Below are 26,333 nucleotides of genomic sequence, written 5' to 3' on the forward strand. Positions count from 1 at the left end.
GTAGTAGTCTGCCGTACCCAGAAAACTCATTACCTCTTCTTTAGTTGACGGTAAACTAATTGTCATAAGGTCTTTACTAACTCCCCTTTAGGCGTTCTACCTCTGCTAGTAATTTCATGACCCAAATATACAATTGAGATTTCTCTGAAATTGCACATTTTATCCTTCATTGTACACTTCACCTCTTATGAGCTTCCCTTATTCTCTCATCATGCTTCTGCTCATCAAAAACCAATATCTCATTTTAACACCCAGCAACTCCTTTCAGTACTTTTTCCATAGCCCTTTGAAAAACAGATGTCACTGAGAACAACCCAAATGGCATTCTAGAAAGCCTAAAAGAACCGAATGGGGCAACGAACGCTGTAAGATGTTCAGATTCCTCCTAAAGCTTAATTTTATGATAGGCCAAAGTGAGATCAATTGTTAAAAATATTCTGGCCCACTCAACAACGTCACCAATTCAGAAATGTTGGGAATGAGAAACTGGTCCACCAATACATACTTATTTAATTCCCTCAGATCTTCACACAACCTCAGCGTACCAAAGGCCCTCCTTGCCGTAGCCACTGGAGCCAACCACTCTGTGCCCTCCACGTCTATAATCCCTTCATTTTCTACTCTTTGAAGTTCAGACTGCATTCACTGCCATATCCCAAATAGGATGCCACACACTGTTTCAGACCGGCACCCTTGACTAGACAAATACAGTGAATGTAACCCTTTAAGTATCCCACTTTCTCATCCCACACAACAGGGAATTCTTTGTGAATCAGTTGTATAACTTCTTCCGTACTACGGCCTTGCTCAGCTGTTTGTAGACTGTGGTTTAAATTCTTTGAAATTCTGGGAGCCTCACTATTCAGATCCAACATGAGACATTTTGATGAAAGTAACTCAAAATGCTTTGGGCATTTTGGATCTGATGGTGAATTTTCCCAAATCCCATGTAAGGACATTGGCCCACGATCCACTAGTTCTAAGACCTTTAAAGTGGGTTCTCACGTGCTAGGCAAAGTTTTATCTTTTCCCTATCTAGGAGTACTTTTTGATGACAAAAATAAGTGAAAGCCCCTAATTGAGGGAAAGCATACTGATCTTGTTAAAACCACTGGGGTCGTGGCCCGGTTTGCTAGTAGGTTGTGCTCCGGGTCTCCTTATGTCCTACTTAAGATGTGCCAAGCTAAACATGTGTCTCAGACTCGGTATAGCAGCGCGATCTGGGGGCATGCAAAGATGGACATAATCCAGACCTCAGAAAAACTATTTTTAAGGTAACTGGTTCAGAATCCACAATGCACTCCAGCTTTTTCAGTCCATTTAGAGCTTGGCTGCTGTTGTATAGCTGATTCAGTCACTCTCAGTCCTCTACTTTGCTGGATAAAAATCTGGACATGGAATAAATCTACAGCTCAATAGACTGATGCTGGCAGATTGTTTGTCTCTTGCTGCCACACATGGTATTCCTTGGTTAGGCTATGTGAAGGCAGCTTTTGCCTCCATAGGGAGAATGGACATATTCCATACAGTCCAGGATATGGAGCAGTATCTAGCCCAGGTTACCAACAGACAAGTTTGATTTTTATTAGACAGGTTTTGATTTGGCCAATTATATAATCTCCTGTCTTTTTCCTGTAGTTGGGTCCATCAGGATGTAGGCCATCCTGAAGCTGCAACAATTGATCCCTGCAAGACACCCTGCATTTTGTTATGTTTTGTGATTAGCAGTTTTTAGTTCCTTTATTAAAAATGTTACATTGTATACAGCTCTCCTGTACTTGTTCTTGCTTCCTAATGATCATGTTTTCTTTGCAATGGTCAGTTTTTTATGAGATACCTGGATGTCCAGACATTCTTGACCTGACTGATTACCATTTCACTGTATATGATGTCTTTTAATCTGATTTTTTGTTTATAGGACTTTTTTATTCTGTATCGTAGATGTGTGTTTTATCAAGATGTTCATATTTATTGTGCTCTTTTATGTTGCTGTGGTCAACGGAATAAAGATTTTATGGTGATGATGAACTCAAAATACTATCTCCCTCAGAAGACTCACACATCTTACCCCTCACATATCTCTCCTTCATTCAATCATTGAAAGTAGCCCTCTAATTCGATGGGCTCGTTCCCATAAGCTCATGATCTAATGACAGGCTTGAAAGGTTTGATCTTCTTCTTTAAGTGTTTTTTTTTTAAATCCTAGAAATCAGTGTTATTTTTGCTCCTGAGCTCAAGAACATTTGTGTTACCCTTCCTTCTACCACTATTTTATTTATGCGACTATTCTTTCATCTGTCAATTTATAATACTATCTGACCACATTCTAAATCAGAATCAGTAACAGTTTCATTCCTCACTACATACACTTCGCATACTTCACATGACACAGGCTTATTCTTTCAGGAATTCTGAAAAATGCCTTTCTTCCACAAGACTTACATACACTTTTCCAGGCAGGGCAGTTTTTTTGTTTTGTTTCCTAATTGCCCCTTTTCCCCACAACGAAAACACTTCCTTCAAATTCAAATTTCTTTTCTGTTTTAGATTTTTTTCTCTGGTTTACAGTTAATCTTTATTTTCTATATGACTCGTTTTCACCTTATGCACCTTCTCTGCCCTCTTGTTATTGTTTTTTATTACATCTACACACTTGATAGAATGCTATATCTTTTTTGCTTCCTCTAAAACATAAAAATATTTCTTTCGAGCATTAATTGGTCTCTTATTCCCAACTCCACAATGTTACCAAATTTACAAGAGGGTGCAATTTTCCGTAAATCTGTTATTTACGTTTAAATAGTTTCACCTTCTCTTTGCATCCTCTTCCCAGAGTTATATCTTTCTAAAATTGTGCTCTCCTATGGAAGATAGTGAATATCAAGCTTTTTAATACAAACTTCAAATTCATTTAAGCTTGAGGCTTCCTTCTTTGACATCCTCCTATGACAAATGAAAGATAGAGCACCTGCTGACCCCAAACCGTGTAATAGTAATGCTGTTTTTATTTCTGCGCTCAAATATTACCCACACACCCTTCCATACATTCCATTTTTGCAATTGTAACACAGGTTTATCTGGAAAAGACAGAAAAAAATGGGGGTGCAGTAACGTTCTGCATAATGGTGGGTAACGCTCACTTCAACTTTAGTATGATATGGGCAAACCAACAAAAACATTCTTTTTACTCCAATATCCGATGGAATGCCCGAATATCCACAACAATTAAACAGAGACTTGCATCGGTATTCAACAAAATGCCCGAGTGCCCTTATGTAAATTAATACAAACCCACACACTTTCTAACCATTCACCATAGAGTTTGTCTCCACTGTGTCAATACAAAGCTGTCCACTTTTCTAGATTCCGAAGATTAATGTTGTACGAGAGGATTACTTAAAATTGTAGTGGAACGGTCCTTTTCAGACGATACACCTCAACTACGCATATTGGCGTAAAGTAGACCGTGCTGCCACTAACTACAACAGCGTTAAAAAAAAATCCTTTGCGTGTAAGTGTGTATTATTCTTCACCACTAGATGGTGGTCACTACCTAGTTACTTCCTCTTGTGTTTTGTCCAAGTCGGTCCGTTCTTTGCATCCAACACTTGTCTGCCTAAGTGAGGTACAAAACTAAATCAATGAAGCAACAGCAATGAAGCTTCTATCACCAATACAGCCACCGCAGTGCACGTTCATTACTAAATTACTCATTAAGGATTTTTTCTTCAGTGAACATGACTGAGAGCACTCTCCTCGCAAACAGAACACGCGAATGGAGTGCTGTATCAACCTATTCTCCATCAACGTACAATTCTACTCACCATTTCCTTACAGCTGTGCGCTGTTTTTGCTTGTACATCAGCTCGTGCTGTACCTGTTTATGTTTAATGATTTCTCTTTTTGAGCTCCAGGAAATCATGGCAGTTATTCCCCATTAACTTCAGTCACATTGTGCTAAGGCCACATAGTAGCCATCACGTGCTTCCTGTTCTCTGACGTTCTCTTCTCTTTTTTCCTATTCTTCTGCCCTTCTCACGAATTTCTACTCTGGAATTATTCTTCCTTGAATTTTTCTTACCTAACCTTAGTGAACCCTATACTAATTCTCCAGAGGGACTGATCAAAATCTCACCTGTTGCTCTCTGGTAAATGGCTAAAACCACAATAGTGGCTAATCTTATACCTGCTGTATTACCAGATGGTATTACTGGCTACACGGTTATTTTTTTTCTCTGGTGCACTATTACCTCCCAATTTTGAGTTCCAAACCTCAGAAAGGATGGATAATAACATGCCATTTTTTCGTATTTTAAAGCATTCTGACGTGCAAAATGAAGGCATATGTGGTTTTCTCCTGCATATGTAATTTGCAATACTACGCAATCATTGTTCACAATTTGTGGTGCTGGTTCATGCGCAAACACCCCTTGTGTGCCTGGATGGAGATTACCCAGCCTTTATACTGATGACCTACCTGGTGGTTGTCATCTATACATTTTTAATGCTAGTCTTATCATGCTATTACTAAAAGAAAGGTTGCTCGTCTCAATGACCTCAGCTGGATGAAGGGGTATATCAAACAAAAGGAGCTGAAACATGTAACCTATGTGTTGCACACCTGCTTTTTCAGTGGTATATTAACCACTTCAAATATTGTATTACTTTTAAAATTGCACTAGAACAGGGACTGCAGTCTGTGAAGTTAGATATCTGATCAACTGAGTTAATAATTTTGGGGACTGTGTTGCCAACTTCAAAAATGTTTTATAAAACTACACGAACCAATAAAAACAGAAAAAAACAAAATAAATGACTTTAGAATGGATTTGGTGCTAATCTTACAGATGCCCCATGCAAAATATTGCTAAATAAATCTGGCACTTGTAATTGTCAAAGCCTGCTATAATGTGGGTGTGATCCAAGGGATACCTGCCTCCTCCTTAGAGACAGACACCGCGTTCCATTAAGTGCAGGCATGTCTGTATGTCAGAAGATAGAATGCCATGCCGACATTAACCAACAGGAGGAAGAATATGTCCCGACCTCTTGCACAACTGTTTGACCATGGACTGTGAACAGTTTAGCAGTTCCTCTCTTGTCTGACTCCTCCAGCCTCCTCCACCCAGAGGAACAAAAAGGGCAAACTGCATTTTTATGTAATAAGATCTCTGTTCTTCTGTTGACGTCTGTGCGCAAAACATATTGATTACTGCACTGTATTTATGAAAACAGGGTTCTACTGGGTTGTGTATATATTAAATGTGAATATCAAATTCAAAATCAGAATCCAGATTTCTTTTAAGTTAAATCAATTGCAATAATAGAAATTTAGAAAAATCACTACCATTTGTTTTCTGCTTAAAGTAATTTCATTTAACCCCTTGCGTGCTCGTGACGGAACCATTCCGTCACGAGCCACGGTGGGGCTGTGCTGGTGACGGAATGGTTCCGTCACGGCCCGGCCGCCGAACCTGCTCGGCGCTGATTTCGCGCCTGCACGGAGTGTTCTATTGAGCGGGCGGGGCCGTGACGGAACCATTCCGAAACAAGCACAGCGCCCCCGCGGCTCGTGACGCAGTGGTTCCGTCACGAGCATGGCGGCGCTGCGCGGCCCCCCCTGCCCCCTAGCGCCGCGGCGGAATTACCGCCGCGGCCAAGGGGTTAAAATACCAAAAAGCCTTCCTTATCCATTTGCTCTTAGCAAGTGCTATAATGAAAGGAACAACCAAAGGGGATGATGGACGTAGTGTTGAACATTGCAAGCACTCGCCCCCAGTCAACTGATCTGGGTTTAATCCATCATCATTCTTTAGCTCACTCCGCCACCCCAGTTCAGACATGGCCATATGCAAATCAGTCTGACCCTGTGCCTCATGGGAACAGTCCAGCCCTAACTGCCAAGCCATGTCTTCCCTGGACCGGAAACAAGCATCCTAGGACCGGTTTCTGGCTAATCGGCTGTCATCAGCCAGGCTAGTATGAATCCAGTGGCAAAGTGAGCAAGAGACCCACGTCTGGGCTTACCCTGCCAACTTAGGGCGAACAAAGCAAAACCAAAGGGGATGATGGACGGAGTGTTGAACATTGCAAGCACTCACCCCCAGTCAACTGATCTGGGTTTAATCCATCATCATTCGTTAGCTCACTCCGCCACCCCAGTTCAGACATGGCCATATGCAAATCAGTCTGACCCTGTGCCTCATGGGAACAGCCCAGCCCGAACCGCCAAGCCATGTCTTCCCTGGACCAGAAACAAGCATCCTGGGACCGGTTTCTGGCTAATCATCCGTCATCAGCCATGCTAGCTTGAATCAAGTAGCAAAGTGAGCAAGGGACCCACGTCTGGGCATACCCTGCCAACTTAGGGCGGACAAAGCAAAACCAAAGGGGATGAAAGGTACAGCAGAAACAATAAATCCATTGTCATCTACATGCTTGAGCCTTTGTTTCACTCACAAAACTCACAGGAGGAAGCAACTTTATTGCACTTCCTTAGTTTAGTCCACCTTGTTTTAGATTTATAAAATTAACAGATGATTGACGTTTGATTATAGATTTCTTATCAACAAATGCTTCAACCAATTCCTAAAAAACATTCTCTTTAAGAAACCAACAGTACCTAGATTTAGTATTTGGGGATGAAGAGAAATCTTGTCCAGAGTCTCTTCACAAATATGTAATTTTTAAGCCATTGAAGGTTTCGCTAGGGCAGTGGAATGTGATCTGAATCTAAAACCTGTGACATCCCCTTTTAGTTGCTGGCTGCTTCAAGATTGAATTCAGTTGGTGCGTCACAGATCGCCTATATGTTGGTAAGCATCTAACCAGTTTTGAACATGAAGCTAAAGGGTTGTCTTGGAATATCTTTGAAGTTGTAGGAGAGGATGTGGCCTAACGGTTAGAGCGGTCGACCTCAAAGCTGGGAAACCGGCTTCGAGTCTCGGCAGGGATTCTTGACGTCCTGTGATTCTGGGAAAATCACTTACCTTCCCCATACCTAAAAAACAAAAAAAGCATTCCCAATGCAATAGCTCTCGCATTACTGAAAGTTTGAGCTATTGGCTTTGCATTAATATTTGCAGTGCAAATGGCTCAAATTTTCAGGAATGCGAGACCTATTGCATTACAAATATTTGTTTTAAGGGCAGCTGAAAATAAATGACTGAAACCATGCTAGTGCAAAACAACCTTCTCCAAACATCTAAAAGGATCGGATTGTCATCAGTGTCAAATAATGCTGATCTATTTAGAATAATTAGGGAAGCAACATCACCAATGTTGCGTACTTGCCACTCCCACAGACTTTAATATTCTTAGCTCAAAGATCATCAAGAGAAGACAAAAGGAACACCTCTTTGATGTGATTTGAAATCATATTTGACACTAGGAATTCCAGGCCTTGGGGGTTATATCCATCCGAATGTTTCGCACATGCTTACAGAAGCGATATAAATAAATAGACATCTCCTAAGATACTGCATTTACTTTACTTTTTCAGTAGAGTGTATAAAACAAAGGAAATAAGACATGAGTAAGTACATCAATAGCATATGTTACCTGTAAAGGTAACATTGATTGAACCATTTGCTACCAAAAGATCAATAACCAAGTGGAGTAATATATTTCTTCTATAATTGCATGTACTCCAGATCCACTGGTTTAAATTGCTAAAACCCATGCATGATTGCGAAAGACATGCGCACACAGAATCCGTTGTCGACATTATAAGAGATAAATCATCCAAAGACAAAATACCATTCACAAACACAACCAAATTGCAAGACACTACAACAACCTTCTTTTTAATTAATGTATTGAAAATATCTTAGTCTGTTAGATAAAATAACACCACTCTAACTAGGAGGAAAAATGTTTTTCAAATCAATTGCCATTTTAATACCCAGCTAAGCTCAATTAATACATTCATTTGAGACAGATGCTGATATGTGTCCTAATGGATTAGGAAAGAATACCTACTCTAATACTCCAATGAGGAGCCCTGTAGATGTTCCAATATGAATGTGTGAAATATATACAAATAGCATTGATCCTTTGGTTGCTGGGGAAACGTCTGGCTAGGGATTTTGGCACATGATACAAACCTAATTTCCTCAAACCTGCATTTAAATTCCAGCTAATGATGTTGACTCAGTGACATTGAAGTATGATGACTGTTAACTGGCGCACGTAAAGTACACTCTTGGTCTAAATAAACCATATCCCTATGTTTCAGGACATCTATTACACAAATTATATTGGAATGCATGCTTCTAGATGATTGATGGCAGCCTGTGCTGTGACACTGCACATTGAACAGTATGGAGTATATTTTTCAGCCAAATTGTTTTAAAGTGGCCCTTTCAGAGTAAGAAATACGCACATAATTGCTGATCCGTAATTAATGTCGAATATCATTAGAAGTTCCAGTTTAATCATTGCCTTGAAAAAATGCCAAATGTACATTTCTATAAAACCTTTTAAAAAACCTCTAAAAATGTTGTTCCTTAGGAGGCAAATACTGCCACGCACATAGAAGAACTGGGCAAGCGGGAAGGCTCAATTCCACCAAAATACAGACATCTTTTGGATGTAAGTAACCAGCGTACCAAGACTATGCCTGTCAAAGACTATTTGCTTACTGTAATCAAATTGTAAGTAACTGACCTTATATTAATGTTCTAGGGTAAAGATGGTGGTAAAGTTGTACCCCCGCCGAAGGCTGATACTGTGAAGGTAAGATTGCTGTGAATGTGAACTTTTTTTCTGACATTGCAGTCAAGCCAATGTAAAACTGTAAATTAGATGTCACTGCTATGTTTAGTGCACTATCCAGACACTGGTTGGCTTGCAAACACCCTCGCTTCATTTCTTCTACCTATCCTTCTAAGGTACTTCCCCACACAGTAAAATAAATGATGCAGTGGGAAAAAGGCTGTGGGCACCAGAGCGGGATAACTGATTTCCGACAAAGTTGGTATGATCCATCATCACCCAAGGTTACTGTTAAGTGTTCCATACCATGCCACATATTCTACCATGCAGCCATCACATCAGTCAGACACACCGAAGGCTGATTCACTTGGACGTGTAAGCATTGTATGCTTCTAAAGGCAGCAATCAATCAAGTTAAAGCATCTCAACAGGTCCAAGGCACTTACTTATTAAACTTTCTCACCCTCCACGGCTACTCAACCTGTACATCATCATAGATCACTTCAAAAGTGCATCTCTGCAAGAGTCCCTATTTCCACATACCCACCCACGCTGCATACCACCAAAATCTCAGGTCTGAGATCAATGGCAAACATTACAGGTTATTGCAAAATGTTTTGTGTGGCTGCAGCACAACTTTGTCATAACTCAATTCACGACTTTCCATATGTGGCCGCCTGGCTCGTAAACTGCAACTGCCGACAACAATGCCTTGCTCACACTCAACAATCTTTGGCTTTAGGGTTTACAGTGAACCCTAAAACCTCCAAAATGTCTCGCCTCTTCCTTCAACAGCGAAAACCGAATTAAGGGTTTGGCTTATCTGCAGTAAGGCCAAGCCTTAAATATAAGAAACAACCACAATGCGCCAGTACTGCAAAATTGTTTGTCAAAACATCACCATGACGAAAAGAATTAAACTGTTTCATCAGAAAACATCATTCTTTTGAATTAATCCATTTATTTTTAGTAGTTAGTCAAAAAATTAACATTTTTCTTATTTATCAAAAACGTGACATATTAAATCCACAGGAGAGAGAGGGGCAAACAGGGGAGAAAAAAGTTTTTGTGTTTTCTAAAATTGACACATTCTTACACTCATTCATGTGATTTCGCATTCATACTCGTATATACAATTTCACAACGTCAAAAATGTGGTGTTTAAGGAAGAAACGAAAAGAGGGGGGTTAGGAAAAGTGTTTGCAAAACAACAACTTTAAATCTACAACCTAATATCAAAAAAGGAGGGCAGAACATTTAGAATTCAATTTGTAATTTTGACACTAGGCCATCAAAAACGAGAAAACATCATTTCAAAATGATTTATTCTCAATATTCAGCGATTGGCCTAACACAAAACTGGTCGACGCGTTTCGAGTTCCCAGTGTGAGGAACTCTCTTCAGGACCTCTGATGGTTCTTAGCTAATTCCCACATATACACATATGGTCCCGGACTTTCGTCACTTTAAATGTGCAGTCTGGGAGACAGCTCCATGTCCCGTATCTCCCAGACTGCACATTTAAAGTGACGAAAGTCCGGGACCACGCAGGATTAAAGAGAGATTAAAGAGAGAGTTGAGGCGTCCAGCAAGCCTAGACCAGCGGACAACCGAACCTTTTCAGCAATATAAGCTAACAGCAGCTATAAAGAATGACTGCCACTGTGAAAATCACCGTATATGTGGGAAATTACAAATTGAATTCTAAATGTTCTGCCCTCCTTTTTTGATATTAGGTTGTAGATTTAAAGTTGTTGTTTTGCAAACACTTTTCCTAACCCCCCTCTTTTCGTTTCTTCCTTAAACACCACATTTTTGACATTGTGAAATTGTATATATGAGTATGAATGCGAAATCACATGAATGAGTGTAAGAATGTGTCAATTTTAGAAAACACAAAAACTTTTTTCTCCCCTGTTTGCCCCTCTCTCTCCTGTGGATTTAATATGTCACGTTTTTGATAAATAAGAACATTTTTAATTGTTTGACTAACTACTAAAAATAAATGGATTAATTCAAAAGAATGATGTTTTCTGATGAAACAGTTTAATTCTTTTCGTCATGGTGATGTTTTGACAAACAATTTTGCAGTTCTTCCTTCAACAAGCACAACCCTTCTTGGGAGCAATACTCAATACAGCAATAGACACGTCCTACTGTAACAAAGAGAGTGATCACATTTGAAAGGCAGCTTCCTCTTTACTAGACGTTACATCCTCTATCAGAGAGGGGAATCAAAAGCCCGTTAGGAGTGATGGCATTGTGTATTGCATTAGTCCCAAATGCTTGTTTGCATTTGTGCCCACTTCAGGAATGTCTTGCACAACAATCCTCACAAGATTACGGGCAGTGTGAAGATCTAGAGTTGGTGGAGTCAAGGGTTGAGCACAAGCTGCAATGGTGGAGCAACAAGAGCTTGTTACTGGACAGGGCGTTTCTCAACCCCCAGCCAGAGACCATGACAACAGACACATCTCGTATGGGGTGGGGACTACATTTGTACGGGGCAAGCGGTGTCTTCAGCAGCAAAACTTGTACATCAGTATCCTGGAGCAAAAAACAGTACAGTTTGGAGCTATGGGCATTTTACGATCTAAATTGCAATAAAACAGTACTCATTCGAACAAACAGCATGGCCACAATGTATTGTATCTTAAACCAAAGAGGCACACACTCTCCACAGCTCTCAAGGCTGGTGCGTAAAATCTGACATTGGGTAATTCACCATCAAGTCCTTCTCCAGGTCGAACACCACCCTGGAGAGAAAAGCATCTTTGCAGATGTATTAAGCAGTATACAACAACAAACACAGAAATGGAAAATCAGTCCACAAGTACAATATACTTTCACCACTGAGGCACTCCAAAGGATATCGGTTTGCAATGTGCAAAAACTCAAAATGCCAATGCTTCATCTCCAGATACCCACACCCACGATCCACAGACAGGGCACTGTGTGTGAGTTGGTCAGGAACTTTTCCATATGCAATTACTCAACTAGTTAGAATTCTGTATATGGTGAGGAAAATGAGGCAGACACCCATGATGCACATACTTACGGCACCTACGGGCAAGGCAACCACGGTACTCAGTGCTCTTAGAAATTATCGTACATCCACACAACATACATCAAGGTCAGCTACAGCATTACTATCCCAGGACTTTGAACCTTGCAAATTGGCACCTGAGGTGTTAGGGGTTTGGTACTTCCCAGTTCCTAAATGATGTATGCTAATTCTAAAGGAGACCCTGGAGCCATATCGAGCCCTCCAAATAGAAAAGGATTGTTCAATACTGCACTATTCTTCAAAAGCAGTCCATGGGAATGTTGTTGCAAGACGTTATATGGTACACATTGCTCTTATACAGATCACTGTTGCTGTGTACTATTGTAAGACTTCACTTAGATGGAAAAAATAGGCAACACCAATCAATATTCAAAATGCCATTGGTTAGAGCATTTATGGAGGGCCCTTATAGATTATTTCCTCCTAAAGCACTACCAGTCATTTTGTGAGACCTCTTCATTGTTCTTACTGTTCTCATGGGTCTACCTTTTGAGCCATTACACTCTTACTGTTTACATTTTATTTCGTGGAAGGTGGCATTCCTTCTTTCAATGAACTCTCTTAAGAGAGTTGGTGAACTGCAAGAACTAGCAGGGGAAGAGCCATTTATTCAGGTCGTCCTCAGAACTAGCCCTTTGTTCTGCCTTTGGTCGTCTCTGCATTCCATGTTAATTAAACGACTGACCTACCAATCTTTCCCCTAACATCAATGAGTGGCATAAAGTGTTTGACATCATTTAGATTTCCAAAAAGCACTTTTGTGTTACATTGATAACAGCAAAACTTTTAGGAAAACTAGGCAACTGTTTGTAGATTTTGGGAAGACTTACTTAAGGAAAACTATTTTCAAGTGAGGCATTGCTAGATGGATAGTTAAGTCTGTTATGGCCATGCCAAATTTAAACTGCAAGCGGTGCCCAAAGTACATGCCACTCGTAAAGAGGGAACTGCTGAACTTTTCTTACAAACATCACAATTGCAGGCATCTGTAGAGCTGCAATAAAGTACAATAATCACACTTTCACCAAGTACTATTGTGTGAACATTCATGCACACAAAAAAGCAGAATTTGGGCAAACTATTTTTAAAACTTTATTTGAAACGTCTTGTGCAATAGCTCACAAGCTTCTACTTTATGGAGAAGGGCACTGTTTTTAGGCAGTGCAAAGCATGTGATCTATTGAAGAATTTACTGCAGACCGAAAACATTATTTACCTGTAGCAATCAGTCTGCTGCTTGTAGTGCTGTAGAGTCTCTTAGGAAGGATAGGAGCATTTAATAGGACCTTTGGAAAAATCGTCACATTTAAAGAAACATTTTTTTTTAAATAAGTTATAACTTTTTAACCAGTATGATAGCCTGTCTCCCTCCATATTGCAACCCTTGCCTACTCTTAGCTCTATTGGGGAAACATAACCTGAGGTAGAGTCTATGTCCCAGTGTATTGTTGGTTTTGGTGAGAGAGCCATGAGTCATCTCAAAACCAAAACCTTTATATCGTAGAAAGATCATTTGTAACGCCTGCACCCAACACTAGATGGGAGGAATGTAAAAACACGCCAATCTGCAGTTCTACAAGCTGCAAGTCGTTTATTAAAGTGAAGTTGCTTTTTTCTTACTGGGAGAAGTGATAATTTCACTTTGCCCTGGAATTTCACCCCAACGTTATTACAGCTTTCAACAGGTCCATGGTAAATCTGTGTTCCCTGTCATTTTGAAAGTACCAGTAATGGGAGTTACCTTCCCCATCAGAATTTAGTCTAAAAACTTCCAATACCGCCCATAATGTTACAGATTTCTGCTTAGAGGTCTTTCTGAAAGGTAACGTATTAAATTGCATCAGCAAACGTAAGAAAATGACATTAAGTACATTGCTTCTCACTTTTACTCTGGTTGTAACCGTTATTAGAATAATAAACTTGCTTGCTACCAGTGTTAATGACACCGATTTGTTTTAGAAATTAAAAAGAAATTAATATATCATTTTGTGTTATGGTGTTTTTTGCAGCCCATGAGTGACGCTGAATTAGCTGATGAGTTGTCAAAGGACTTTGCTTGCACTGCATCTCCGACGGCAAAACCCACAGCACCTGCCAAGCCTACAGTAAGTTTTCATGATTGATACGTTTTGAAGGCATGCTCCAACAACATTTAAAACAGTGCCCCTTGTGGTGTTGTAAATAATCTATGGTTGTCCACGCCCCTTTTTATTAAGCATTTAATCATTCTAGCATTATATAACTACATAAATGTGGTATTGGTCTCACACTCTTTAATGTGAAAAGTCCCAAAGCAAATAGATCAAGTGGCAGTGAGACATAGGGTTACAATAATAGGCTTTTATTTTAAATCATTAATGTTTAATAGTATCTATCGTGGAGGAATATGATCTCTGATTCAACAATGGAGTAGCTCCGGGCTTATAATGGCTGGTATAAGCCCAGAGCACCAACATTCCAATGTTTTTGTTCACAGCTGTGGATTTCAATCCCCTCGCACTCCCTGAAGCCTTTGTTTTATTTGTTAGAACATTCTACCCTCTAGTGGCAGAATGTTCTAATAGCCTTATAGCCCTTTGTAGGTGGGCTATACCGGCTATTAAAGTCCTGCTCCCTTGTTAAAGGCCCTCGGCTCCGGCCTTTAATCTTGGAGTAGGCATTTAATAGCTGGTATAGCCCGCTGCAGCAGGCTATAAGGCTATAGTAATGCTGTCTTTGTTAGTAAAGGCAGCAAGAAGATGATTCAAATGAGCAGTCACCCATAACTCTTCACCCCTGCTAAACAAGCCAGGTGTGTGTTGTGCCCTGAATGTGCATGGTATCAGACACTCAGCCATATCAAGGGAACCTACATTGACAAAAAGTGAGTGCACATGTCCTTGCATATTGATATTTTATTAATAGGAGAAGTGGTGGAACACTCATTTCTTATGGATACTTCCAACTGTAGATTTCCCACATTAGAACCCCCCCCCCCTTTGGACTAGATTGAATCTGAAAAACTTGACCGTTCCTATATTCCATTTCAAGAAGGGATTTGTAATTCCATCATTACTTTTCATCATCTTATTTGAATTGGAAAATTCTCCATACTACTTACCACTCCAACCTCCAATTCTAATCAGCTCATGTTTTGGCAAATAACATTCAATTAGGTTCCCATATCACAGTGTTAAGACTAGTTTGGAGAAGTGTTTTACAACCTGTGGACAGTTGTGCTTATTTGAATTCTAGAGTTCAGTAAAACTGTTGATTTTGAATTTCCCTCATCTACAGACCCTTTGTGATTGCCAAATTGTTTCACATTCATTAACGTCTTTTCACCTGTTCATCATGTGGCAGCTGGTGAGCGCTTGGAAAAAGATACATAGTACTTGCTTGGGCAGAGCCAATCGGATGGACACTAAGTTTTCAATGGCAGCCATTGTTATGTCTAGAATGAGTGAATACATTAATAATGTAATTTGTGATGTGCCGAATGGCTTACACAGAATAGTTCCTGTGTATGTGATCCATGTGAGATAAATACTCCTTCAGAAAAGAGCATCATTTCAAATGTTAAGACTCCAGTACATGATACCTTGGAAGTGACAATTAGAAAAGTAACAGAGTTGGACAATAAAAGAGGAGCAAAGCCAAAAATACAATATCACTTCAAACAGTGATGAAGTTGCTGTTTGAAGGAGGGAAAAGGAATGGGGCCTGGGCAGCTGACAGAGCGGTAGTAAATAATAATTAGTAGATCTAGGGACACATTATTTAAAACCAAATCCCCTTTGAAGTGTAAAGTAAGAATATACAATAACAAGTGCAAATCTTGAAAAATTGTGATTAGCTATTTAAAGACCGTATCACAAATGAACTGTTAAGAGACCAGAATGATGGCAGATAAATATATTTCCACGCAGAAAGCACTATTAGTGTGCAATGGTAAAATAAATAATCCGGGTTGGATATATATGAGGGTGAAAGATTTAAGGATCGGATGGTCAACACCAAGTGATTTCAGATTTACATTATCAGCATTAGAAGCTTTTTACGTTTTCAATTTATAATATTAGCTTAGGGAGTAACACTTGTAGTGTACATTTTCCAGAGTTACAAAATTAGGGTTAGGAGCATGGCCTCTGGAAAGCAGGGACTGACTACAAAGTCATACTTTACTGGTTATCGTCTTAATTGTTCCATCATTAAGTAGAAATTCTTGCTGCAGCTATCAAAGATCTGTGAAAAGTAATTCTTGCATTGTGTACATCGAAGGTAACATGTAAAAATCCCAAAGATGAACTACAGAGGATAACATACGAGTCTTCATAAGGAATATTTACTTCTTCAGATACGTTTATTGGGTCTCGCTGGTAATGCATCCTTCGGATGCATGTGTCCAGCTGGAGACGTATAGTTATCTGTTACGGGGGAAGGACGGACAAGAGGGTGGTACGAGCTTTTGGCTGGATTTGTGTGCGCGAACACGCACGTCGCGTCCCGCGCCGTACACATGCGCGCGCATACAGACAGACACTCGCTCACACACACACCCCCTCCCCCACAGTCACACACATGCACTCCAAGACACATACACACACACGCACGCACACACACATACACAGCCCCCGCGCGCGCGCGCACACACACATGCCGCCCCGCCCCGCCCTCGCAGCTCAGCAACCCACTCACCGGCTTCCTTGGTGCGGCGGCTCTTCTCAGCTGCAGGGCCCGGCAGCAGGACTCTTCTTCCCTCCTTCGGCACCGGGGCGCAGGGTAGGCTCCTGCCTGCTCCGGTGCTCCAAACAATCGCGGCTCTTCCGTGGGAGGCGGGGTAGGCTCCCGCCCTCCTACTTCCTGTTTCCGGTTGTCGCGCCGGCCTGCCTGACTTCCTGGTCGCAGGCCGGCTGAGTGACGAGGAGCGTTTTATTTATTTATTTATTTATGCATTTTTATATAGCGCGGACTTTACCCAAAGGTGTCAGAGCGCTTCACAAAAGGAACAGAAATGGAACATAATGAGAAACATTACAAAGGCATACGTTACGTTACATAAAGTAATAGTGACATTTGTGATCAAACAATTTACAGCCGAGCAGCTGGTGGGGGCCGTGGAGTACAGCCTGTTGTGGAACAACTGCGAGCACTTTGTGACCCGCTGCAGGTACGGCAGCCCGGCCAGCCTCCAGACCGACAAGGTAACGTTTACATGGAATACTAGTAATACTAATGCCTACAGCGAGTGTGGCGGGCGCAGTGAAAGACCGCCGCCGCTGTGGTTATTTGTAAAACTTACATACCTCGGCGCAAAATCACGGAGCAGTCAGATCACTGAATGTGAAACAGACATACCTGCCAACTCCCACCGCTCCTAACACACTGGTGAAGAGCCGAAATCACGGTGGCAAGGGAAACGCGCTGAGAACCACTGTAAATATTGGTTTTCCAGTTCGTTTCCGGAGGCTTTGAACAGCCGATATCAATTGAGGGGTGCAAAAACACCCCAAGACATCGGCACCAGTCTCACTCAACAACCATTTTTTTAGAGGGGGGCTTAGGGGCAGGGTGGGGTTCAAAAGTGCCTTTAGGTAATTCTCGACCCAATACACCCCCCCCCACCCCCCCTCCCTCCCCATCTCTCATGCTATAGGTATCACATTTGCGAAAGTTATAACTATTGGCATTGTAAATGACAAAGCTATTAATTTAGCTATTTAAAAAAAAAAAAAAAACTTTGCCATTTACAATACCAATAGCTCAAACTTTCCTAATGCGAGACCTATTGCATTGCAAATGCTTGTATTGCTTTTGTCTGTGATCTTGCAGTGACAAAACAGCTTTCCGACAGAGTGCTTGTGTACAAGTTGGCTCTGCCTCTTAAAATGGTGGCACTTTCTTTTATGCTTAATTGTGACATATGTACTATTGTTGCAATGTATTTCTCTGCTTCAAATTAGCAAAACCTTCATAATGCTATTAATCTGCTTCAGCTCTCTGTTGGTTCTGCAAAGGTAGTGCCTAACCCATAAAAGCATTGATGAACAGATTTACAACACTTCCTGCTGCCCTTAAAGAGAAGAAATAGAAAGACTGAGAGCCTGAACAAAGGGTACCAGATCAGCTAATGAATACCTTACACATGTGGCATATAATTAGCCGAAGGTGATGCAAGCTGAAGCTCCCACTTGTTCCTTCTGCGTGTTATTCCTGCAGATCTGCAGTAGAACCAGAGGAGCACAGGTAATAGGTTGGGCAAGTTGTAAGATGGAAGAGAGATAGAAAGAGAGCGAAAAAAGAGAGTGAGTGTGTGTGTGTGTGTGTCTCTTTCTCTCACATATCACATAAAGTGACAAACCTGTGGGCGTACTTGGTGATATGCTGGCTATCTCAACCTAATAATGGCACATCAGCAGCATCGAAGACAAATGTATCGCCATTTTCTGGTGGCATGAAAGCTACCCCTCCAATTAATGGCCCATCAGTTGTGTATGGGTTTTCTTGCAGACATGCCGGCTGTCTCTGTATAGAAATAGGCTATCTGTGGCATATGTGCGGGAGTTCTTAGTGACAGGCTGGCTTACATTGCATAATAGTGGTCTAGCAATGATAGTATTTCTGAAAATATGTTTTTGTTGAGGCATTTTGTCATCTTTATTAAAAACGCACTTATACTATTATCACTAGTACTGCTATCTGAGTCCTGAACATGTACCGTTGGTATACCTGCCTGTAACTATGTAACTGAGCAATACCATTGCCATAAACACCAGTAAGTATTGTATCCCTCTGGTATGTTTGGCCTGTTATGGTGAAATTTACACAACTTTTGATTCCTTCAACTTATTTATTCCATGTATATCCTCACTCATTACATACAACTGAGAATCTAATTGGGAGGGGCTGCTTGGAACAAGGAAGTTAATGAACATGCTACATACTTGTGAAAACAGAGGGTCCATGTGACATTAAAGAACCAGTGTGTACTAATTGCTTGTAATACATGTTGCCGTTTAAGTAATCTTTAGGGGACATTACAGCCTGGGCCAGTACATTGAAACCCCCATTATTTAGCCACCATTCTTTGAAACCCCCAATATTTAGCCACCATTCTTTCCACGTTTACTTTGGGAAAGTGAGGCCCAGCACACTGTGTAGATTAGGCTTGCCTGACACACCAAACAATTAGCAATGGAATATTGAGAGGCTTCGTGGCCTTTTGATTTTTACCCACTTAATGTGAGATTGTACAGATCAATAGAACCTTCTCTCCTCATGCTCTTAAAAGGTCAGTCTGTCAGTCATTCCAATTCGATGAAGGTATTTACTTTGCACAACTTTCACAGTTCATCAGCTGCATTGCACTGCAGAATAGCCATTCTCCCCCTGATGCACTTGTCTTTTCGGTATTTTTTATTCTTAGAGTCTGGTACCAAATACTTTACAGTTGTTATGTTTCTGTTGCCACTCTAGTTGCTTATCTAGGAGCAAACATAACTTCTAAATTAGCCCACAGATTAAAAATGTGATACCGAAAATATATTATATTTGAAACTATGAACATTACATTTTTGTTACGAGATGTGATGTCCTGCTCTTTAAAGTCATGGCTGGTAACAACGTACAAGGTTCAAATTATGGGCCCTTGTCTGGGAAAACTTGGTAGAAAGTTACTAATCACAGAATATAACATAGGATAGCAGTTGAAAACATCTTTTGCAAAATGCAAGAACTGAAATTCCAAAACATAAATTACTAAAATCAATAAATAACAAATTTATATCCATAAAAAATGTCAACCTGCACTTAATCCCACTATCTATCAATGACCTTCAAATATGATAGCACTTGAGTTAATATTTTAAATTCTATCGGCCTTAAAGCATGTGAGGAAGGGGTTTAGCTGGAATTAGGCATTAATCAGTAGTTAAAATGTATGTTGTCAGTTATGTATGTATGGTCAATGTTTTGGCAATCTATAGTTTGGAGCCTGAGTTTTCACACGAAAATATAACATAGATTTCTTGGTTCCACACACCCCTGTGCCTACTAGGTTTATTGGCAGCTGCCAGGTTGCCAGTATGTTCCACAATCTTGAAATGTTTAATTTTGTAAGATCAGCCATATTAAGGTCACTTATAGGTAAATTGTTAGTGTAAATGAAGGAAATGGAGCTTGCTTAGATACAGAGTATCCTCCAGTACAGAATTCTGAGCAGAAGAAAAAGACAGATGAGACTGAAATCTTAAGGTCGGGTATTTGTGTCCTCATGGCAAGGTGGAGAGATATACATGTTTGTTAAATGTTAAGGGCTGGCATGAGTTGCGAGTCCTCATTGGACAGCATGTAACGCCACTCAAAGATCACTTTTTAACATTGAAACACTTGTGCCGAGCCTCCGCATGCCTGACCCTTCACTGGTTTTTGCAACATTAGGACACAGTGGATAAGAAGACGCCAAAAGTTGCCTCATCAGAAGAAGTGACTACCTGTGCCAAGGCCTCTGCTGTCCAGTCTGCAGCTGCCCCTTCAAAAACTGCGGCCGCAGGGACTCCGCCTTCGGTAAGTGATCTGCGGAGGGTAGCAAGGATAGAATGAACAATCCCTAACATACTGCACTGGTTTACTATTACTATAGTTACTGTGATCACTAACACTTGTGCTTCATGTGGCGTTTACATTACTAGCGATGGTTAGGGTGTTTGTCTCACTTTTACTTAGTTAGAAAAAGGAAATGTGAAATGGTCGACTCCTCCCATACTCTGATCTGTGACCTCCCATTCTCACACTCCCATTCGCACACTGAGCCCATCTGAGAGCTGTTGAAGTAATAGTAAACTTTTAATAAACTCTGCCACATTGTATTTACATTTTGCTTACCTACGTTTAATTAACTAGTTTTCGTAATAATAGTTGTTTCTTCTTTGGCTAACGGCGTTACACCTAGATTTGTGCCCCAAAAATGCACGGAATTCACAGTAAAATGTGCCCATTCAACTCAATAAATAATGCATCCAGGCCCAGTGTGACTTGCTCGGAACGACGATATCTTTTAGGTGCTCTGCCTGGCAGAACATTTTAATAATTTACAATTCTTCATTTTCCTGGGGAGGAATCACTGTTCCATGGCCCTCGCCCCAGCCTGTTATGTATGATTTATTGTAATATTTCCTTTCAGAACCACCCGTAAAGCCTCTGGCTTTTAATAATGTGGTTTGGTAAATTGTGCTGTGAAGTGCATCATTTGGCCTTGTTTTCTTTTTTTTCCTCATGAAAATAAAATCAGTGGGGGGAGAACTGAACCTCTGGAAGGGTAGAGCTTGCTTGCTACACTCACCTTCTCTTTATGTAAAGTTCACCAACTGTCACTAGATCACATGGAGCTCTCAGCAGCGACTGCTTAACCTGCGGAGCCATCATAATGTAAATACATAAATGCATATATTTATTTACATCATATCCTGAGTTTGTTCGTGGTATGGCAGCTAGGAATAATACCTGGATGCTTCCTCAGGCTGATGTCTTGTATATAAATTATATCGTGCACGTTCTTCTATACCCCTCTGGTCACTCTACGTGGCTCACTGGCAGGTTTCTATAGTTAGATGCACGGACTCAATGAAGGATTCAAGATAGCCTGGCTGATGAGGATTATGAATCCGAAACCGGTCCCAGGATGCTTGTTTCCGGTCCAGGGAAGTCATGGCTTGGCAGTTCGGGCTGGACTGTTCCCATGAGGCACAGGGTCAGACTGATTTGCATATGGCCATGTCTGAACTGGGGTGGCTGAGTGAGCTAAAGAATGGTGATGGTTTAAACCCAGATCAGTTGATTGGGGGTGAGTGTTTGATTTGCTCAAATGCTCCGCCCATCATCCCCTTTTGTATCGCTTTGTTCGCCCTAAATTGGCAGGGTATGCTCAGACGTGAGTCCCTTGCTCACTTGGCCACTGGATTCAAGATAGCCTGGCTGATGAGGATTATGAATCCGAAACCGGTCCCAGGATGCTTGTTTCCGGTCCAGGGAAGACATGGCTTGGCAGTTCGGGCTGGACTGTTCCCATGAGGCACAGGGTCAGACTGATTTGCATATGGCCATGTCTGAACTGGGGTGGCTGAGTGAGCTAAAGAATGGTGATGGATTAAACCCAGATCAGTTGACTGGGGGTGAGTGTTTGATTTGCTCAAATGCTCCGTCCATCATCCCCTTTTGTATCGCTCAATGAAGGAAACCAAATGCTACAACTATCTCCTGTGTATTTAAATGTTTTCCTGCACTTTCTTCTCTTCTTTTAAGTGCCCCTTATATCCTGATGGCCTGTCCCTCACAAATAAACTCTTCTGGGCACTGCTAGCTTAGAAGCACAATCTGTTAGCAATGCTTTGAATTCAGAGGCTCTATCTGCATCCTCTTGAGTGCAGGATGTTCCATGATGGAGAAGAGTTCTCACATTCTTGGGAAGGGGATTGGGTTAGTCGTGATTTGCAGCATTAAATGCAGCACTGTCTGAAGTGGCTTCTGTCACAAACCGGTGCTTTACAAAACTATGTTATCCTCAAACAGGGTCCATTGACTGCTTTATACCTACGTATGTTTTAATTATGGCCTTCGTGTGATTTTCTCACAGTCTCGGGCACTGCTAGTGATATGGTCAGCAAGTGGCGATAACTGAAATCCGACCTTTGATGCAGTCATAAGCAGTGTGCGGGGTTAAACAGGCCAATACAGCTGAGAGCTTCTTGTACGAAGATTTGGACAGGCTGGGGCATGTATTATGCTGTTCCTGATTGGTGGAAAACTTAGTTATCTACTACATGATTGAGGGTGGCTGAATTGGAAGGGGATGAACACCGAACTAGAGTAGGAAAGGGGCAGATAACAGAAAGATTGCCATTCAGGAGAAAGGGTGAAAAACAGACAGGCATGATAAAAGCTGGAACAAGCATTGGCAATAGTCTGGCTTTCATGTACAAAAATTGTAAACACAGGACTTCACAAGTTCAGTTTTTATGCTTTGATGCACACATGTTCTTTATCACATTAAATCCTGCCCTATTGGCTTTGTCAATGCTGGGAAAATGTATTAAAACAAATCTTTCTGTGTAGAAAGCATACAGGAGATACAAAACTGAATGTGACAAACAACATACTTGAGTTCATATTTCAGATTTATAATAGTTCCTATACTTTCTAATGTAAATATTTCCTTCAAGGCGGAAAATACATCCACAGCTGATACACGAGGTGAGAGTAATACTGCTCTGGGTGGAGTGGAGCTCAAGCCTACTCTATGCATAATTTAAATATATGCTGCCTGTGACAGTGGGTTCGAGACTTTCCTGCACCTTGCATCCACCCCCCGTGATCACCCTTTTTTGTGGCATATTCTTGCTATGTTCTGAATTGTACTGTATGCTGAAATACATCTAATCGCTGCTAATCAGCAGTCACTGCACTTCAAATAATTTTCAATTTCAAAGCTTTATTCGATTTTCTCCGTACATAAAAATCATAAAAGCATTTCATATTTCACAATTACAGAATACACATAATAGTTTAAAAAAGAGTATTAAATTATTAGAGGTAAGCAATCGATTAGGCCTTGATACATAAAAAGTTCCGTTGTTTTAACACACTTATTAAAACATTGCCATAGTCTTAATGCATAGGGGATTTCCTAATTGTTGGAGATTCAGGTAGGCTACCCTACATTGTCGCCATGCCCCACTTCTCAAATAGTGTTTTAACCATCTAGCGCGCTCTTTCTTGTACAGTTTGCATAGTAGTACGAGATAGAAGGTAGACTGGACAGATACATTATCGCATGGGCAAGGAGCCAGAGATCTGTTCCAGTCGTTTTTTTCCGGATAGGAGACCAGATGGTGAAAAATGTTAAACCTGAATCTACATAAGACAAAACGTTCAAACCCCAAGGTCGTAATAGTCAAGTATGGTTGGATATTATAGGAAGTCAGTAGTGATTGGTGATCGATCACAGTTCTTTTACCGACTTCAGTCGCGAACCTCAAATTATTAAAATGGTCCATACATAGATTTCTTAAGGATTTCTTGGGTATTTGCCCAATTAGCTCAGGTTTGTAATACCATTCAGGCCTTTCAATATCCACAAAGACTTTCCTCACGTACTCAAGCCATTTAATGCTTTTTACATTGTCCAGAGCCATGACATCGTTAATTACTTCTCGATTTAGAGCCAATTCTGGTGTCACCCAGATTCTCCTCCATAGTAGAATTGGCTGCGTTTTAATCAAGTCTGTCAGATGCGCCATTCCTAGTTCTATATGGCAATTATAGACTGAAGTACTTTTTGGAAGGGACAGGAGATATCGAAAAAAGTCATTTTCGATAATTTGGAGAGCTGTTACATCATGATATCCCCATATTCCCGCTCCATACAGGGCGATGCTTCTACACTTGGCCACATAGATCTTAAGCATTATATCTGGTTGTTTTTTCCCTAGTTTCCTTGCAAAATGCTTTACTGCCGCAACCGAGCGTTTAAATACTAGGGATCGATTTTTCACCTCAGTAGTCCACGCCCCCGTTGCCTCAATCGTGACACCCAGGTATGGAAATGTTTTCGTGGCCTGTAGGTGAAAATCTGCCACACTAAGTTGCTTGCATCTTGACCCTCCTTTGCCGGATCCCATCACATAGGATTTTTTAGCATTAAGGATGAGGCCCCTCTCCCTCATATAGTCAACATATATTTTTAGAGCTTTTTGGGCGCCAACCTTAGTTCTTGCCATCAGCACAGCGTCGTCCGCATACAGAAGAGAGGAGATCTGTCTATTCCCAACCTTAGGGGAATCGATGCCGCTGGCTCCCAATTCCCTCTTTAGACTGTTGGTATATAATGAGAACAGGAACGGGGCCAGCACACATCCTTGCCTCACCCCCTTCTGTATGCGGAAAGACCTAGTACATTCCCCGCTCAGCCCATACCTTACTTTAGCAGTAGCCTTCATGTATAATTGTCTCAGGAAGAGGACAATTGCTGGGTCTACCTTCATCTCTTCTAGCGTTTCCCACAGTTTGTTGTGTATCACGCAGTCAAACGCCGACGAAAGGTCGACGAAGACTACGTAAAAACAACCCTTTTTTGCTCTAACATATTTCCCCTGCAGAAGGACGAGATTCAAAACTTGCTCCACTGTGCCCATCCCTGGGCGGAATCCATATTGCACTGGCGTAAGGATGTTCTTCTCCTCTGCCCAAACCTGCAACTTAGTCAACACCACTCTACCTGCAATTTTCGATAATGAGTCTAAGAGTGATATTGGTCTGTAGTTTGATGGGCTATCCCTATCACCCTTTTTATGTATGGGAATAATTAGCGACTCGGCCCATGTTTTAATGAATCCTTTCTCACAACAAGCCTCTATTACACGTAGGCAGACGGGGGCCCACAGATCTACATTTAATTTATAAAGATCGCTTGGGATCCCATCTGGTCTCGGTGCTTTGTTATTCTGTGTGGATTTTATGGCCGTCACAACCTCCTCTAAGTTGAACTCTAGCGGTATGGGGCAGTAATTGCTTTGAAATTCGGGCTCCTCCTGGGCATTGCAGTATACTTTTGAGAAAAACTCAACCCATGAGTTCTCATCGATAGCAATTTCCATTTTGGCAGTCACTTTATTATTAGTGAATGGTGAATTAACTACTTGCCAAAATAATTTAGAATCACCATACTCCGCCGCATTCGTTAGATCTAGCCATGCTTTTTCCTTTATGGCCTTTTTTCTTTGGGCCCTTGCTACATTATATGCCTTCCTAAGTGTTGTGATCATGGCATGGTCCTTTACTTTTTCTTTTAATGCCAATTTAAGGGCTTTATGTGTCTTTCTGCATTGGTTATCAAACCATCCTTTGTTGGCAATGTTCTTCCTAGAACACATCCTCGTCAGCACTCCTTGTATACTCCTAGTGATATTACTAAATGCCTCCAGGATTTCACCTTTTGTGGGGTTGTCCTGTAAGCATATGAGTAATGACGGGAGTGCCCCTTTCACAATTTTTAGTAAGGTTCTTTCGTGATCTAACATTCCCCACTTTATGGCTATACCATTTTGGCGTGCGACCGCTAAGTTCTGCGTCCAAGCCAGGGTCTCAATTAATGAGGGGGTGTTTGTTCCCGTTACACTAAGGAGGGTTTTTATTGGTAAGTGATCACTCAAACCAGAAGCGAGGGTCTCAAAGTTCATCACACGGCTACCATATCTATTGGGCAGGATAATAAAATCTATGGTTGAATGCAATCCTCTTGCCAAAAAAGTGGGTGTAAACTTTACCTTAGGGTAGCATAACCTATTTGCAAACCCAAGATCAAACTTGGCCATGATGTTATTTAGAATTTCCCCTTTCGTGTGGTGTTGGAAGTGGCTGCAATCCCCATGCTCACCCATGTCATGTTCTTGATATCCGCACGTTTCCATTGTACATAGATTTACGTTAAAGTCCCCTACCCACACCCAAATTAAGTCCTTCCCTTGTATAGTTTTTACCGCCCTCATTTCTTTTGACAATTTCAGTAATTCATCCCTGA

General features: G+C 41.1%; 1 protein-coding gene across 24 annotated transcripts in view; it reads left to right on the forward strand.

Annotated features, from left to right (window-relative positions):
- The window catches only part of CAST (calpastatin), a 685,784-nt gene that overhangs the window by 425,400 nt on the left and 234,051 nt on the right, over positions 1-26,333 (forward strand). For all 24 annotated transcript variants that reach the window (XM_078675414.1, XM_078675406.1, XM_078675407.1 and 21 more), the window contains 4 exons: positions 8,512-8,592; positions 8,686-8,736; positions 13,792-13,887; positions 20,201-20,326. In XM_078675414.1, coding sequence (XP_078531540.1) covers positions 8,512-8,592; positions 8,686-8,736; positions 13,792-13,887; positions 20,201-20,326 — 354 coding nt within the window. The remainder of the gene's footprint in view (positions 1-8,511; positions 8,593-8,685; positions 8,737-13,791; positions 13,888-20,200; positions 20,327-26,333) is intronic.

This window comes from Lissotriton helveticus, chromosome 2_1 (genome assembly GCF_964261635.1).
Source record: "Lissotriton helveticus chromosome 2_1, aLisHel1.1, whole genome shotgun sequence".
Classification (NCBI taxonomy): Eukaryota; Metazoa; Chordata; class Amphibia; order Caudata; family Salamandridae; genus Lissotriton; species Lissotriton helveticus.